This window comes from Nomia melanderi, chromosome 13, assembly GCF_051020985.1.
Source record: "Nomia melanderi isolate GNS246 chromosome 13, iyNomMela1, whole genome shotgun sequence".
NCBI lineage: Eukaryota > Metazoa > Arthropoda > Insecta > Hymenoptera > Halictidae > Nomia > Nomia melanderi.
Genome location: NC_135011.1, coordinates 2,971,752 through 2,986,939, shown reverse-complemented (window position 1 = coordinate 2,986,939; position 15,188 = coordinate 2,971,752). Strand labels below are relative to the sequence as shown.

General features: G+C 47.6%; 1 protein-coding gene across 6 annotated transcripts in view; it reads right to left on the bottom strand.

The window, feature by feature from the left end:
* Positions 1 to 15,188, bottom strand: part of LOC116433432 (uncharacterized) — a 97,382-nt gene that overhangs the window by 2,595 nt on the left and 79,599 nt on the right. For 3 of the 6 annotated variants that reach the window (XM_076373106.1, XM_076373105.1, XM_076373103.1), the window contains exons 2-7: positions 10,907 to 10,996; positions 5,085 to 6,478; positions 4,196 to 4,443; positions 3,293 to 3,566; positions 1,216 to 1,682; positions 30 to 327 (exon numbers count right to left, since the gene is read on the bottom strand). In XM_076373106.1, coding sequence (XP_076229221.1) covers positions 30 to 327; positions 1,216 to 1,682; positions 3,293 to 3,566; positions 4,196 to 4,443; positions 5,085 to 6,478; positions 10,907 to 10,988 — 2,763 coding nt within the window. In that variant the 5' untranslated portion in view covers positions 10,989 to 10,996. The remainder of the gene's footprint in view (positions 1 to 29; positions 328 to 1,215; positions 1,683 to 3,292; positions 3,567 to 4,195; positions 4,444 to 5,084; positions 6,479 to 10,906; positions 10,997 to 15,188) is intronic. The other 3 variants (XM_076373107.1, XM_076373108.1, XM_076373104.1) reach the window with 1 other exon arrangement.

The following is a 15,188-nucleotide window of genomic DNA, read 5'->3' as shown; positions in this document are numbered from 1 at the left end:
TTGGCCGAGAATTTACGAGGGCAATTTACCTCCTGCAGCACCGAGGGCAGAGTGCCACCCTCGCTGAGCCGCCCCCATCCGGTGACGGTCGCGTTCTCGCCGACCAGTAGGTCGTCCGTGGCTGGCAAGCAGATGGGCGATATGTGGGGCGCGAACGTCAACGAGCTCTCCAGCCTGACCAGGGCCAGGTCGTACTCGTACGTGAAGAAGTTGTACTTCGGGTGGACCACCTTCTTCGCGACGCCGCGCTCGACGTACGGCAGCCTCTCCTGCACCGACGAGAAGTCGTACTCGCCGACGCGGATCCGGATCTGCGAAGTCAGCAGGCTGGAACACGATCAACGACAAGCTCCATCTGACTCCGTGGGTTTCGCCCGACAGCTGATCTCGCGGCTCGGCCAGGTAAAAACGCGATCAGATGCGAGGCAACGATTACGTTATCTGCTTAGCGTACCCGCTAATTAATAGACTCATCTCGGAATAACGTCGGAGTACAACTAGTCGCGAGAGCATTATCCAGCTGTTGCGACTCTGGATTTATGCGGTGGTAATTGTTTGGTAGTGGCGTTGACGGAGTTGATCTCGAGGAATTCGAGGGATTTTTCAATGGGACTTTGGGAAGCGATAGGTTCTCAAAGATAAAGACAGTGCGATGACACTCTTAATATTCTGGTGTCACTATTAACCCTTTGACGAATGTCAACATTTGATGAAGTGTTCATATTTCGAATACTGAGGTGCAAACGAATGATTTAATTACTTGAATAGCGAGTGATCAGTGTGTAGTTCGTATCAGGGATTTTTCAATGGGACTTTGGGAAGCGATTCAAAGATAAAGACAGTGCAATGAATCTCTGTTAATATTCTAGTATCACTATTAACCCTTTGCGGACTCAACATTTCAGATGAAATGTTCATATCTGGAATACTAAGTTGCAAACGAATTAATAGAATATCAAGTGATCAGTATAGTTCCCTTTATTATCGTTCAAGCATTCGATGTAAAATTCAGCTTCATATCGCAAGGTTCGTACTTTAAACAGTCTTCCGCAAAGGGTTATCTCTCCAAACCTTCAAGGACCAGAATCCAATACACTCGAATCTCAATAAAACTCCGTTCAACTTCCCAAATCCACTAAAATCCTCCATCGAAAGAGAAGCAGCGATTTCCTAAAACGCGGCGACCGGTAAACAAATTCTCCGATCGAAACTCACTCGTCCACGCAGTGTCCCGCGGTGGCGATCCAGTTCTCGTTGAGCACCGCGCCGCCGCAGCGATGCGTGCTGGAGAAGCCGAAGAACGAGGTGCGTCTCACGGACACCTGCCAAGGCCATCGACCGAACGGCGCGTCCTTGCCGCCGACGATCCTGGTTTCCGGCCGCGGAAACAGGGGCGGCACGCCGCACTGCGTGCCTTTGCTCTCGTCCGCCGCGGAAACCGTCAGCACCGATCCGGTCTTGGCCGGCGGCTCGCTGCTGCTGGTAACGGTCGTGTCCGGTTTCGGTGTGGTGGTCGTGGTGGTCGTGGTCGTGGTCGTGGTGGTGGTCGACGTCGTGGTGGTGGTCGACGTCGTGGTGGTGGACGTGGTTGTCTTCTTCGTGGGTCTCGGCCTCGCGGACGTCTCGAAGTGGGACGTGGTTATGTAGTGGGCCGAGCCGAGCGGTTTGTGGAACTCGGTGCTCTGCGGGGAAACGGTGAAACGGCGTTAGAACGCTCGGGAACGCTTCGAACGGAGCTGTTATCGCGGCTACCGTTGCTACCGAGCGACCGTGCCCGGCCGATCGGCGGTTTTGTATTAATTCTCGAAATCGCTCGGTCTTGTTCCCCCTACTTTGTAATAGTTCTGCGCGCTCAATGGACTGTGTAATCGAGCAGCAGCAGCAGCAGCAACAGCAGCAGGGCCTTATCGGGCCCCGGGTTCTTTGTCGCAGATGCACGGCAACCACGGCAAAAACGCTGAACCGTGAACGTGTACTCTACGCTAGCTCTAAGCATCGGCCGGCCGGCGTAAGCATCGCCTTCGACCGGGCCGTTTCTTTTACATACCGATCGGATACCTAATAAACGTCCCGGACGGACGATCGGACGATCGCGGATGTAACGCGATAGAGTTGTTTCCCCACTCTCTCCCTCGCGCGCGCGCGCGTAGAATCGATTCTTCGATTAGATACTTTGCGAAACGCTTTAGATCGGCGGATGATGGGTTTTTTGCTGGGGATGGGCAGCCGCGCGTTGCGAGCCGGCGAGCGGGAGCGGGATTACGGATTCCACGGTGTTCCGGATCGAACGTTCAGCCGGGCATTCGAATTGAAATTCGAATATTCCCCGGAGCCGCGTGAATTATAGCGGAGCCAGGAGACCGTGTGTTATTCGAATAATGCGGATGTCGGCGTTGTTAACGTTTTACAGTTACGAATATTCACGACAAGGCGCCGGGGGAACGTGTCGGAAAATACTTGGAGCATTGAAACCCGCGGGAAATGATTTCTTGCCGTTCCGTTCGCGATGCGAGGAATGATTTCGGAGATTTCGTTACCGGGAACACGAGTGTTCCGGTGGTAACTCAAGGCTGAGAGAATTTCTGGAAATAGTCTTTACCGTCGCTTGAATCTGATCGGTTAACCCTTTGCACTCGACAATGTTTTTCATTAAAATTATTCGTTACTTTCTGGCTAAATATTAACGATATTTCTCGCAACCAAGACAATTGATTATCTTCTATAAATTAAGAGACAGAACTATTTTACTTCGATATTTTATGTGTTCATACATTGCACTAGGTTTAATACTGAATTGAAAATTTTATCAGTTTGCTGCGTCGAATCAGGTGGCGACTGTAAGGCGCCATTCGAGTGCAAAGGGTTAATATTTTTAATTGTTCTATTTGACGATGTTAGATTTAAAATAGATGGTTCGAAAGATTCAGATGAATATTGAACTTTATAGAGATGTGTCACAGGAAATTCGATATTTTTAGCGAAGTGGTTGTACTGTTAGTAGAATAGATACTCGGAATCAAGATTCCACGATAAGTTCTATATTAATATTTTCAAATGTCCTATTTGACGATGTTAGATTTAAAATAGATGGTTCGAAAGATTCAGATGAATATTGAACTTTATAGAGATATGTCTCAGGAAATTCGATATTTTTAGCGAAGTGGTTGTACTGTTAGTAGAATAGATAGTCGGAATCAAGATTCTACGATAAGCTCTAGCTCCGGTTTCAGTGACTGTCATTAATCAACGCGCTTATCGTTCGCCAATGATACGATTCATCGATCGGACATACTTCTTGCGGTTCCGTGGGCTTGAAACTGGGACGCGGAGGGAATCCCTCAGGGCCGTTCTGAAGGAGACTAGGGTTGTCCGTCCAATGCGGTTTCAAGGACGGTCTGGGTGGCGTCCAGCTGTTCTCCGACCAGAAATGGGAGCTGACCGGCATAGGTTTAGCGGTTTCTAGGGAGCCCGCCGGCTTCGTGGACGATGACGGCCTCTGTTTGGTGATGAACGCCGGCTCTGTGGTCACTTGCCAGTGAGAGGTCTGTGGCACGGATCCGGCTGCGCTAGAATGAAAGAAAAGATTGAAGCTGTCGCCCGGAAGTCCCTCTTTTCAGGAACGTCGGATCCATCAGTTGTCTGGCAACCACAGAAATTGATTTAAAGGAGCATTTCGCAAAAGACACGAAGAGAACGTGATCTCAAGATATTCAAATTTCTCTCACGTGTCCAATTTGGAATCATGTCTTCCATTGAAGAAAGGAAATAACTATAAAACTATAGTTTGTATAGTTTTCCCAGTTTTATACTAAAGAAAATAAATATAGAACTATAATTACTATAAAACTAGAAGGTATAGCATGCTTGTAACCTTCATTCTAAAAATTAATCTCGAAATATTCAAATTTCTTTCACGTGTCCAATCTAGAATCATTTTCCATAGAAGAAAGAAAATAATGACATTACTATAAAATTAGGTGTAGCATGCTTATAATGCTACGAAAATTGATATCAAAATATTCAAATTTGTTTCGCGTGTCCAATCTAGAATCATATTTTCCATAGAAGAAAGAAAATAATGACATCACTCTAAAATTAAAAGGTATAGCGTGCTTGCAAGCTTTATCATCAAAATCGAGTGTGCAGGCGCCTTCTTTACACATTTTAAATTGAACGTAAGGACATAGTCGAATACCTGGTGGTAGATTCTCCACCGAAATGGGTCGGTCTAGGAGTGGTGGACGTCTTCGAGTTGTTTAAGGGCTTCGAGACGAAATTCGGCCTAGAATCGTTCACCGACGTCGGCCTGTACGTTGTCGTCTTGATCGAGAAATATGGTTTCGAGAAGTCTGTCGTCGGTTTCGGCGACACTGGCTTGGTCGCCCACTGCGGACGCTCCGTGTGGATGAAGTTCAGGTTCGAGTGAGGTTCCTTGACGGTTTCCTAACGTGACAGGAACGAAGAACCGTTGAATTTATTTATCACTTATATCTACCAGTCAATGGCGTCGAATGTTAACCCTTTGAACTCTGTAGGCTCCAATATTGCACCGGTTATAAAATTAAACATTTTAATGAATCTTAAAGAAACTACCTTAAAATTACTCGATTTTCCATACATCCAAATTTTGTACCGAGGAGAATAAAAGATTGAAGGAACGTTATAGCATTTTTCATTTTCACTAGAGATACTATAAAAATTAGTTGCAGTTGCTGGTAGATTACAAAACTTGAAAAATCAAAAACTATTCCTTTTTCTAGTCAAAACCATAAGGTGAAAACGACGAAAAACCGAAACAAACTTTTATCCTTCGAATCTATAGAAATCGAATTTTCTCAAAGATCTTTCTTCGTAATTAACCCTTTGCGGACGAAGATTGTTTTTAATACACAAAACCTTTCGCGGATTCTAAATTAAACGCTGAATACTTAAATCATACAGAATAAGGAAACTACTGATTTCTTGCTGTTTGAATAGTTAAATCATTCGTTCGCAACTTGGCATTCCAAACATGGAAGTTCGCTCTCAGCAAAATGCCGACATTCGTCAGCAAAGGGTTAAACGACAAAGACGAAGTCCCTTACGTTTTCCTCAACCGAATTAACGCTAGGTCGATGCACCGACTCCTGCACGCTCAGATCAGCATCCTCAGTCTTCCCCTCGTCGGGCCTCGTCTCGAACGGTCTTTGGTTGCTGGGCCTGTTCGGCCTAATACCTTCGTCGTCGTTCGACGCATGCTCCTTACCGGGCAGCCTTATAGTCAGCGTATTATGCCCGGTGTCCACCTTATCCTTGAACCCTTGATGATGACCCTGGAACCCATCATGAGTAGTCTCTTTCTCCTTAACAGCCGTGTGCTGGCTGTCGTCCGGCCTGGTCTTCTGTTGAGGACTCTGAACCTCGTGGCCGGGTCTCTTCGTGTTTTGAGCGTCCTCCCAGAAACTAGTGGTAGTTGGTCTCCTAGTGGTGTGCGTGGACGAAGAAGAGGAATAAAAAGAAGACGAGAAAGAAGACGAAGAAGAGCTAGGTCTCTTGGTACTGAGCGATCCTTTCTCCCACAGATCGATGGACCCGGGTCTCTTAGTGGTCTGCGAGGACGAAGAGGAAGACGAACCGGGTCTCTTCGTGCTCTGCGATCCTTTCTCCCAGAGATCGCCTGCGGGTCTCTTGGTGTTCTGAGAACCCTTCTCCCAGGCCTCGGACGCGGGTCTCTTGGTGCTCAGAGCCTCCTTCTCCCAGAAACCGGTGGACACCGGTCTCCTCGTAGTCTGCGGACTCTTCTCCCAGAGGTCTGAGCCCGGTCTCTTGGTGCTTTGAGCATCCTTGTCCCAGTGGACAGTGGACACTGGTCTCCTGGTACTCTGCGGACCTTTCTCCCAGTGGTCCGGTCTCTTCGTGCTCTGGGCCACTTTCTCCCAGAGATCAGTGGACCCCGGCCTCCTCGTGCTCTGCGAGCCCTTCTCCCAGAAGTTCGACGAGCTCGGCACCGCCGAGGTCTGGATCCTGTCCTTGTGGTCCGAGGTCGGCTTCGCGTGCGGCCTTTTCTGCAGCGGCCTGCCCGAGCCGGCCGACAGAGGTTTGTGCGGTCTGCCGGATCCACCCGACGAGTCGAACGTGTCGAAGTGATGATGACTCGGCCTGGACGTGGTCGAGTCCGTGACCAGGAAGCTCGACAGCGAGGTCAGAGTCGGCCTGGTCGCCTCGTTGCCCAACGCCTCCGCCAGCGTCGGCCTTAGAGGATCGGATGACGACGCGTGCTGCTGATGATGGTGGTTCTGCTGCTGGTGGTGTTGTTTCTGGGGCGCGGTGATCGAGTTTGTCGTCGAGTTGTGAACACAGCAGCTGCCGAACATGAACGTATCCACGCAGACGCCCACGTGCGTGCCCTCCGACTTGATACACTCCCACACGAACATGCACGTGCCCTCCTTGGTCTCCGGGCCTGGCACTCGGCAGGGCTTCGGGGTGATTTTGTAACCTGCGGTCAGCGACACAGAGGTCTTTCATGGGTTTACAGCTCGGAGTTTATGGTTTGCTTAGCTTTCGCGGGAGTGGGGCTGGTTTAACGGGGTTTCAGGGGATTTCTTTTAGTGCGGAGCTTTTTCGAGAGGTTGATTAACCCCTTGGCGTACTGATAAGCTCGTGTAATGTTTTACTAGCAATTTGGAATACAAGATTGTCTATTCTACTTTCAGTGGAAATTTTGTTTGATGGTTATAGCAAATTCGTGGATAATGAACAACATTGGCTGTTAAATCAGTCTAGAAATCTTCGTAAGTCTCACTCATCATTGTACGGCAAGGGGTTAACCCTTTGCACTCGGAAGTATTTCGCTAGATACATTTAACATTTTCTAACTAGACAAAGACGATGTTTTTAAAGGAACTCAAAGAGAAATCACAAGTGAATTGAGAAACAAAGCTTTTTTACCGCAATATTTCACACACCGATTATACGTAGTTCTATATTAAATATCAAATTTTAGTTCCACTGCATCAAATCAAGTGGTGACTTCACCTCTCGAGTGCAAAGGGTTAATAGAGGTATCATCGGCGTCAACGCTCTCGAAACTCCGAATACCTCTATTCAACTATTCAATATCCAATCTAAAAACAGTCGTTCACAGAGAGAACTGAAGCTTCCCCGGAACGAAAACAAACATCACAGCCCGCAGCAGCAGCCCGTCGTCCGATCGCTTTGCGAAGCGTATCTCATCGGCTGTCTGACATTTAGCGGTCAGTGTGACAGCGATCGGTATCGCGGCGGTCATTCATCGCGACAGCTGATCCCGGACAGCGCTGGAGGCGTTAAAAACCGGCGGACGGCCGTAAAAATCCGGCGGGAAATTTACGAGACGAGTATTCGTATCATCGTAGCCGCGAAGAAATACACCCGGCCGACGTTTATTGACCCATCAGCCAATCCCGCGATCGAATTAAGGGTCGAATGTTAACTAGCAGCGAATAGAACGACACACGAGTCCCACAAATCACCTGGCTGGCTCGCGGCTGCGGCGGCGGCGGCGACTACGGGTGATTGATTCGCCGTCCTCCTCTCCTCCTCTCGCCAGCGGCCGTCGCAGGCGCGCGGCCGCGAGAGAGTATCCCCCCGAAGTAGGCCAGCGAACATACAATTAAGCCTACCGACTAATGGGAGCATTTACGTCTAGATTAGAATCGATTCTTAACGACGCCCCGGCCACGAGATCTCGCCGGGGCCCACGAGCAACGAGGAAAATTATTTCGCGCGGGACCAGCCCCGGCTGGATACCACCGATCTCCTATCTGCCGTGCCGCGCCGTGCCGCGCCGCGGGGATTAGACGCAACCTTTCAACGCGGCTACCGATGTGTGACCCACATCCGACGGTGCGTGATACGCCGCCGTTCCGAAGGGTTTCCTTGGAATCCTCCGCGTAATTAACCGTCCTGGGAAACGGACGCGGTCAGGATGACACGGTCATGACGGTCAGGGCACACTACCGTGCATAAATGTCTGGACACGTCGCTGGGAACGTGGAGGTAAAGATTCCTCCAGTAAACCGATTTAACCTCTTAGGCTGAATTTTGCGCGGCGCTGTTTCTCTGTACGGCAGAGTTCTGTACGGACAATGCTGTTCTCTACGCGAGTACATTGGAATTAAGTTTTTGATGATTAAATTATTTTTCTGAAAGATATGATACACGTAATTTAACTTTAATAATTAGTAATACAATTGGATACGATCTATGATATATTGGTAGCGACGAAGCCACTATAGCGCGTCGTGCCTAAGAGGTTAATGTTAAACGTCTGAATAAAGCGTATTTAATCAGTCTCCAATTGTCAAGATCGCGTCAGGTGTTTGCACGACACTAAGGTTTACATATTCCAAAGTGGTTCGATTATTAGAAGCTAATGAATTCCGTTATCGAGCCGAAGACTCTTCGAAATTCCTTTCGAACACGGTGGAAACACGAGATCCAGCCGTAACGGAGTGACAGAGGCGGGCAGACGTTCCACGCAACGCACGAAACGCAGCAGAGCTGAATGGGTTAATTAGGGGATCCGGGAATCTCGCATCTTCGGAGCCCGGTCCAAGGTACCCTGGTAATTGGGACGTCGTTAGCGCTCGACGATCCGATCTAACCGAACGTCTCCCCCCGAATCGGCCCGGTGAAAGTGGCTTCGCCGATTCCTTGCGGTGCCGCGGGGAAAAACGAAAAATCACACGCACGCACGCATGCGTGGCTGTCGGAGGAGGTGGAGCGAACAGAAAAACGAAACTTAATCGTCCCGCGGAACGGGTACGTAGACCTGGGCCGGGTCGTTAACCGAGTCCGCGTATGGCCGCGCGCCGGCAACGTAAATTGCTCGCCGGTTCTCGCGGTGTGTGTCTACCTTCACGGTCTCGCTTTCTCCGTTAGAAATATGCCTCGTATCGCGTCCCGCCCCCCCCCCTCTCCCGCCCGCTGGACCCGCGTGTTAATTAAAGAAAAACTTTATCGCGCGCCGCCGTTCGTACCTCTTCGGGGGAACAATGGGGTTGCGCGGCCGGGCCCGCTCGGCCGTCCGCCATCTTTGCGGCGGCGTGCTCCGCCGGAGACCGGGCAGGTTATGCTCCTTTTTGCCGTTTCCTTTTCGAGAAAATTATGGTAATCGTCTATCGGCGAGTTTTCTGGTTATAACGGAATCCTTGAATTCAGTCGCGCTCGCGTTCGTTTTCTCGGATAACGTAATTTTCAGTTCGCGGCCATCTCGAAGTCTTGTTGCAACACGGATAGAAGCGGACTGCGGAAGTGTGCGCGCAGTTTAACTTTGTTTTTGAGGTCTGTCGAGAAATCGCGAAGACTTCGATCGTTTAATTTAGATAGATATCTTCCTCCGCGAAATTGTATATCATAATTCGGATTACACGAGAAATTATGGAAATACCGTGTTATTGGCAGGTTTAACCGGCAGGTTTAGAGGCAATCGCGAGGCGAGGGTTAAAAAGGGACACCCTGTATATATTCATTAGGTTCCACGGTACAGTTAGCGGAGTGAAAAGCTTCGGAAGCGCGATACAGTTAGTCACACGGGAAGTCGGCGGCTGAAAAGGACGGGAGTATTTCAGATTGATGAAAAGAGAGGATTTTAAATCGGTAAATGGCGACTGTTTCAAATTCATCGGGCCGCGGCGGTCGGTACCGTAACGGCGGGATATAAATTTTCGCGTGCGCTACCGCGGCCGTGGCCGCGCGCAGCGATTAGCGCCGTAAACGGGGAATAAACGGTTCGACCGAACATGGCTCGCGAGCGCAGAAAAAAGCGTGCGTATTTCCAATCGCGTTCCATTTCCCCGAAACGCGAAGAAAGTCGCCCTCCCCCCCCGCTTTTCTTTTCCCACGACCGAATCCACCTTGACCGAGTTCCTGCCGTCCAATTAGCCGTTACACATTTCAAGGGAACCTCCCAGCGGTCTCGGGCAGACGGGGAAAAAACAGAAACGATTAACGTCGCGATGCTCGACTTTTCACCTCATTAAAGAATTGTTTACACGTCTCACGCACGCGTTACCGCGCGTAGTTCGTACAAATTAGGAAGATTAAATGCTAATTACTGCGAAACACTGTGCAACGATCTTTGCTCTTCGAATCCGCTGAAACGAGCGATGGAATTTCATAATTTAAATTACGCTTTGCGGCTGCGTCGGAATGGACGGTGAATTTAGCAGATTAGTAAACGATCTCGCGTCTGCATCAACGTTCAAACACGAACGAGTCGCGTATAAACAGCGCGATCTCGTCGGAAGCCGCGATGCGAGAAGATTAGCGAAAAAAGCGTGCATTCGTCTGTGCATCGAACACGGCGGAGGTAAACGAAACCAGAGGCAACGAGCGAGGACAAGGAAACGAGGAGGAGGAAACGGAAGAAAGCGAGACAGAAGGAGGAGAGATAAATAATTATCCGCGAGCCGGGGCTCGTCAAGTAACTGTTATCCATCGCGATAAATAAGAGGCGCTCGGTAGGCAATGGTTTCGAGTAATTCGTCGTTCATCCCGTGATCGAGTAACGGGAAGAGCCGATAGCGTTATCGGCGATCATTATTCGACGATTAGACGACCTGATTCATCGGTTATTGAATATTAATCATTTTTAGACGGAACCGCGGCCTCAGCGGAAGATTCCGATCGACCGCCCCGAGCCGTCCCGCGGAAAATAAGAAACGAGCGCGGTCGTTCCCTCTCGCGGATCCGCGTATTAAATTCGCCTCGGCCGCGCGGCGAAGATTGTTTGATTTCAACGGTCGCGGCGATGTTTAGATCCATCTAGGGTCAGCCGGGGTCGACGCGGGAACCCGAAGAATGTCCACGCGAGGAAAGAACGCCGCGTATCGCGCTACTGAAATACTCGCGCGCTTCAGCCACCAAAACGAGCATTACTGACTGTGACCTCGATTCAGCGTGCTGAGGGACCTGGCGATGCCCGACCACCAGAGGATTGTGGCCACGTAACCGATCCACCGCATCCTGATCCCTGAAATCAGAAAAGGCAGACGTCAGCGGACGATCGGAGCTTCGTTCTTCGTTGCTTCTTGCCTCGGAATTGTTTCTTCTCGCAGTCATCGTCATTTTCAGGCGTTATTCATCTATTCTGTGACATTGTGCTACTTGCACATGATATTTAACATGTCCTAATGAATGAATAGCTTCTATAGTTGACAATTCCGAGGCAAAGATGTTCATTTCGAAATTAGGGATAATTTGATATTTCTTAGGAAACAATTATTATATACTTGGAATTGTTTCTTCTCGCAGTCTATTCTGCGACATTGTGCTACTTGCACATGATATTCAACATTTCCTAATGAACAATAGCTTCTATAGTCAACAATTCCGAGGCAAAGATGTTCATTTCGAAATTAGGGATAATTTGATATTTCCTAGGAAACAATTATCACAATCGATTAGAAAACTTTATAACCGTGAATCTATCGAATGCCAATCGATATGCTAGGATAATATTTCAACTAAGAAACGTGAATTGAAATAGATACAGTATTTTGATATAAGATCGAGTATTTTCAATATTCTTCAGCGTTTCACCTAGCACTGGATAGAGACAGGTGCGCGTGCAGGTACCTCTACGGCTGTCCCACCGTCCTGCCTGCCCGCTTCGCGTTTCCTCGCCTATCCGCGCGCACGATCCCTCCCCTGGCTTCTATTACTAATAAGCATGCCTAATGCTGCACGTTCCTCGCGTGCCTTGATACCGTGCCAAAGTACGAACCAGAGGTCACATTTTCCCTCTCGACGGGAGAAATTAAGCGGAACTGTTCCCTGAACCGAGCCACCGACAGCTGAACGACAATGTTTGCTTGTTAAAATTGCTCCGGAACTATCCAACTTCTGAGGAACACAAGGTAGCTCGCGTGTCTTGCTGTTCTCTCGGACTGTTCCTTCTTTGATTAGTTTCGTAATGGATTCTTTAACGAAGAAACGATTCCGTGGTATGAAGTGAATAATCGTTTCACAGGAAACGCTGCGAGCGTTCTAAACATGGAGATTTCAGCGATTTCACCCGATTAGCGCCTTTCCCTAGTTATCCCCTTGATACAATTCCTCAGACTAATTACGATACGATTAAATACGTTGGAACTTCCAAACGTTTAACCCCTTGTATTTCTTCCGCAGCTTGATAGCACTTCGTGGATAATTGAATAGAAAACGATAAAATCTCGATGCTGATCTAAGTTTACTCTAAACATTGGTAATAAACAAACAATATTTCATTCACACGAGAAACCACGTTCAGATTTATCGAGTTCTTTTCTAGATTTCCCTGTTCGAAGTGAACTCCAAACTAATCCACAAACACAATTCGAACGGTAACAGAAACTCTCCGATCAACCGTTTCTCTAGCGATCGCGCAATCAATGAACCCTAAAAACTCCGGTACAACCGTTTAATTCACCAGGCGGGCCGTCTCGCGTGCGAAGCGATACTTTCGACAGCCCGCGCGATCGTTATCCTATTCCCGTCCTAGTCCGCGCGCGTTTTCCGTCCCCCCAGCTGATGGTCGCCATGAATAACGCGATGTATTATAATTAGACCGAGTACCATATAATATCGATCCCGACCGAGCGAGTTTTACGATCCCGATCGTCGGCGTTATCTCTCGAGACGAGCCGAACCGCCTTCTCCTTCCGTTTACATAGTAAAATCTAACGAGCCCGCAGGAGTAACAAGTTTTAAGTATTCCCAAAGAGCGAGTGTTCCGGGGTCTACGCGACCGGCGATCGCCGGAACGGGTTCCCCGTATAAGAGAGAAAAGATCGTTGGAAAGCGGATCGGACAATTAAGCGCGCGCGCGTATGTATTCGACGGGACAAAAAGGGGTACATATCGAGGCTCGGGCCGTAAGTCATTTAAGGTACGCCTCGGCCGTTTCTGCGAACCGATTTCCCCGAACTTTCGGCGGCCCGTCGAAGGAAGACGGATGTAAAGCAGTCAGGACGAAGACAGGGGGGACGAGACCTGAATGCAGCTGACTTATTGCACGGTCCGGGGCCTCTTTATAAGTCGATCTCGGTGTTGCGACCTACATAGCCGCGCTTTTTCCGGATCGGAGAATTAACTGTGTTGTGTAAACGAGGGTATCGATCTTCTCGATCGTTCCTAGACACACGTGCCCGCGTAATGCCGCTCGTATCATCCGGGGACTCTTACTTTCCGCCTTGATGCTCGAGTATGGGGATAAATCGGTTTGTGGAAAACTGCGGATGTGTTTTGTTCGATTGATTCATTTTTGGCGGATTGGTATTCATTTTGGAATAGAAAGAGGATGATAAGGTGCGTCGTTTCTCGGATGAACCGATTTGTTGGGAAATCGGGGACATGTTTTGTTTGATTGATTCATTTTTGGTGGATTGGTATTCATTTTGGAATAGAAAGAGAGTGAATTGATTTCTTGGAAAATCGGGGATATGTTTTATCTGACTGATTCATTTTTGGTGGATTGGTATATATTTTGGAGTAAAAAATGATTGAATCGATTTCTTGGGAAATCGGGGACATATTTTGTTTGACTAATTCATTCTTGGTGGATCGGTATTCATTTTGAAATAGAAAGAGAGTGAATCGATTTCTTGGGAAATTGAGAACATATTTTGTCTGATTGATTCATTTTTGTTTGATTAGTATTGATTTTCTAATAGAAAGAGACTGAAAGGTTACGTCGTGCAGAGTATTTCACAGAATTTTTCACAAAGTTCAGTAGTTGAATGCGAAAGGTATTCCGTTCAGCGGAGATCTTTGCGAATATCAGTAATTACATTTAAAACAGGACACTCCTTTCGTTTAACAAGGGTCGCCAAGGGAAAAGGACAATTACTTTGCTGGAGGTATCGTTTTAACAATGCTGTGCGTTTTCGAAATAAAATTCAAAGCTGGACGCTGCTCGCCGAGAGAACCTCAGCGAGGACACCGCCAGGGAAAAAGGTACATCGCTCGAAATATTATTTTAACGATCCTGCGCGTTTTCGGAATAAAATACAATGGGAAACGCTGCGCTCGTTTCACAGAACTCGTATAATACGAAATATTGTTTCGGTCCTACGTTTTCGAAATAAAACGAAAATCAAATAATGAAGTGTATACTCGTTAAATGCAGGCGAAATGCACTTGAAATATATCTTGACGAGAAACTAAAGCGAAACGAAGGAGAATTACATGTTTGTCTCAAAATAAATGATCCATCGTTGAAAAAGTTAGCACCATTAAGAGTTTTAAGATGACGTGTGTACTCGTCAAACACAGTTAACTGGTTAAATATCAAATTTTATAGTTTTACTGTATGAAATCATATGGTGAGTGAAAGTCATCTCTCGAGTGCGAAGGGTTAATATTATATATAAGACTTTATAATTTAAATCAAATCAAGTGGTGACAGAGTCACCTCTCGAGTGCAAAGGGTTAATAATTGTTCAAGAAGCAATCAGGAATCATTTTCACCTCTCTGGTAGCTCTAGTGTTAACGAAATGCGATTGCGGGGACCGTTCAGCCGTGCCTTTGTACTAGAAACTTTCACGGCCGATTCATAATTTTTGCGCCCGCCTCTCATGAGTGCCCCCAGCGAGGCTAACCTGAATTCAATGCAGTGTAATATCGCGCGGAGCGAAGGAGAGGTCACCGGAGGTGCTTCTCCGTAGAACAACTAGCGGATCTCCTCGAGAAGCTCCTCCTCGGCCGGTAGCCGGAGTCTGTGGACTTTTAATTAAGTTGCCCGTGAGTTGAATATCAACGCGGCGTTGTTTTGAATATTATTAACCCCGGCGTCGTCCGCCGTCTTCCCGCCGACGCTGCGGACAATGTTCATTCCTGGAATATTAATTTTCCACCGGGTTTCACGACGTTCGTCCGCTACCAACGAATCGCTGGCAGTCGCAGCCCGAAGTTTCGTTAGGGAACAGACCATCGAATGATTCGAATATTTGTGAACAGTCTTTGTGAAAAAGTAATTATCCGTATAATTATATTAAAATCGATTGATATACCCTCTAAAGTGTAGAATCATTATTTTAATAAATTTCGTAAAGCAATTGCTCAAAATCTATATCTTAAGCACACGTGTAATATTTCATTATTGCCTATCTTTGTTTCTTAATATTATTAATTAAATAGTGAATATTTCATTTGAAGAAATCTTCGTGAATTTTTGATTCTTTTT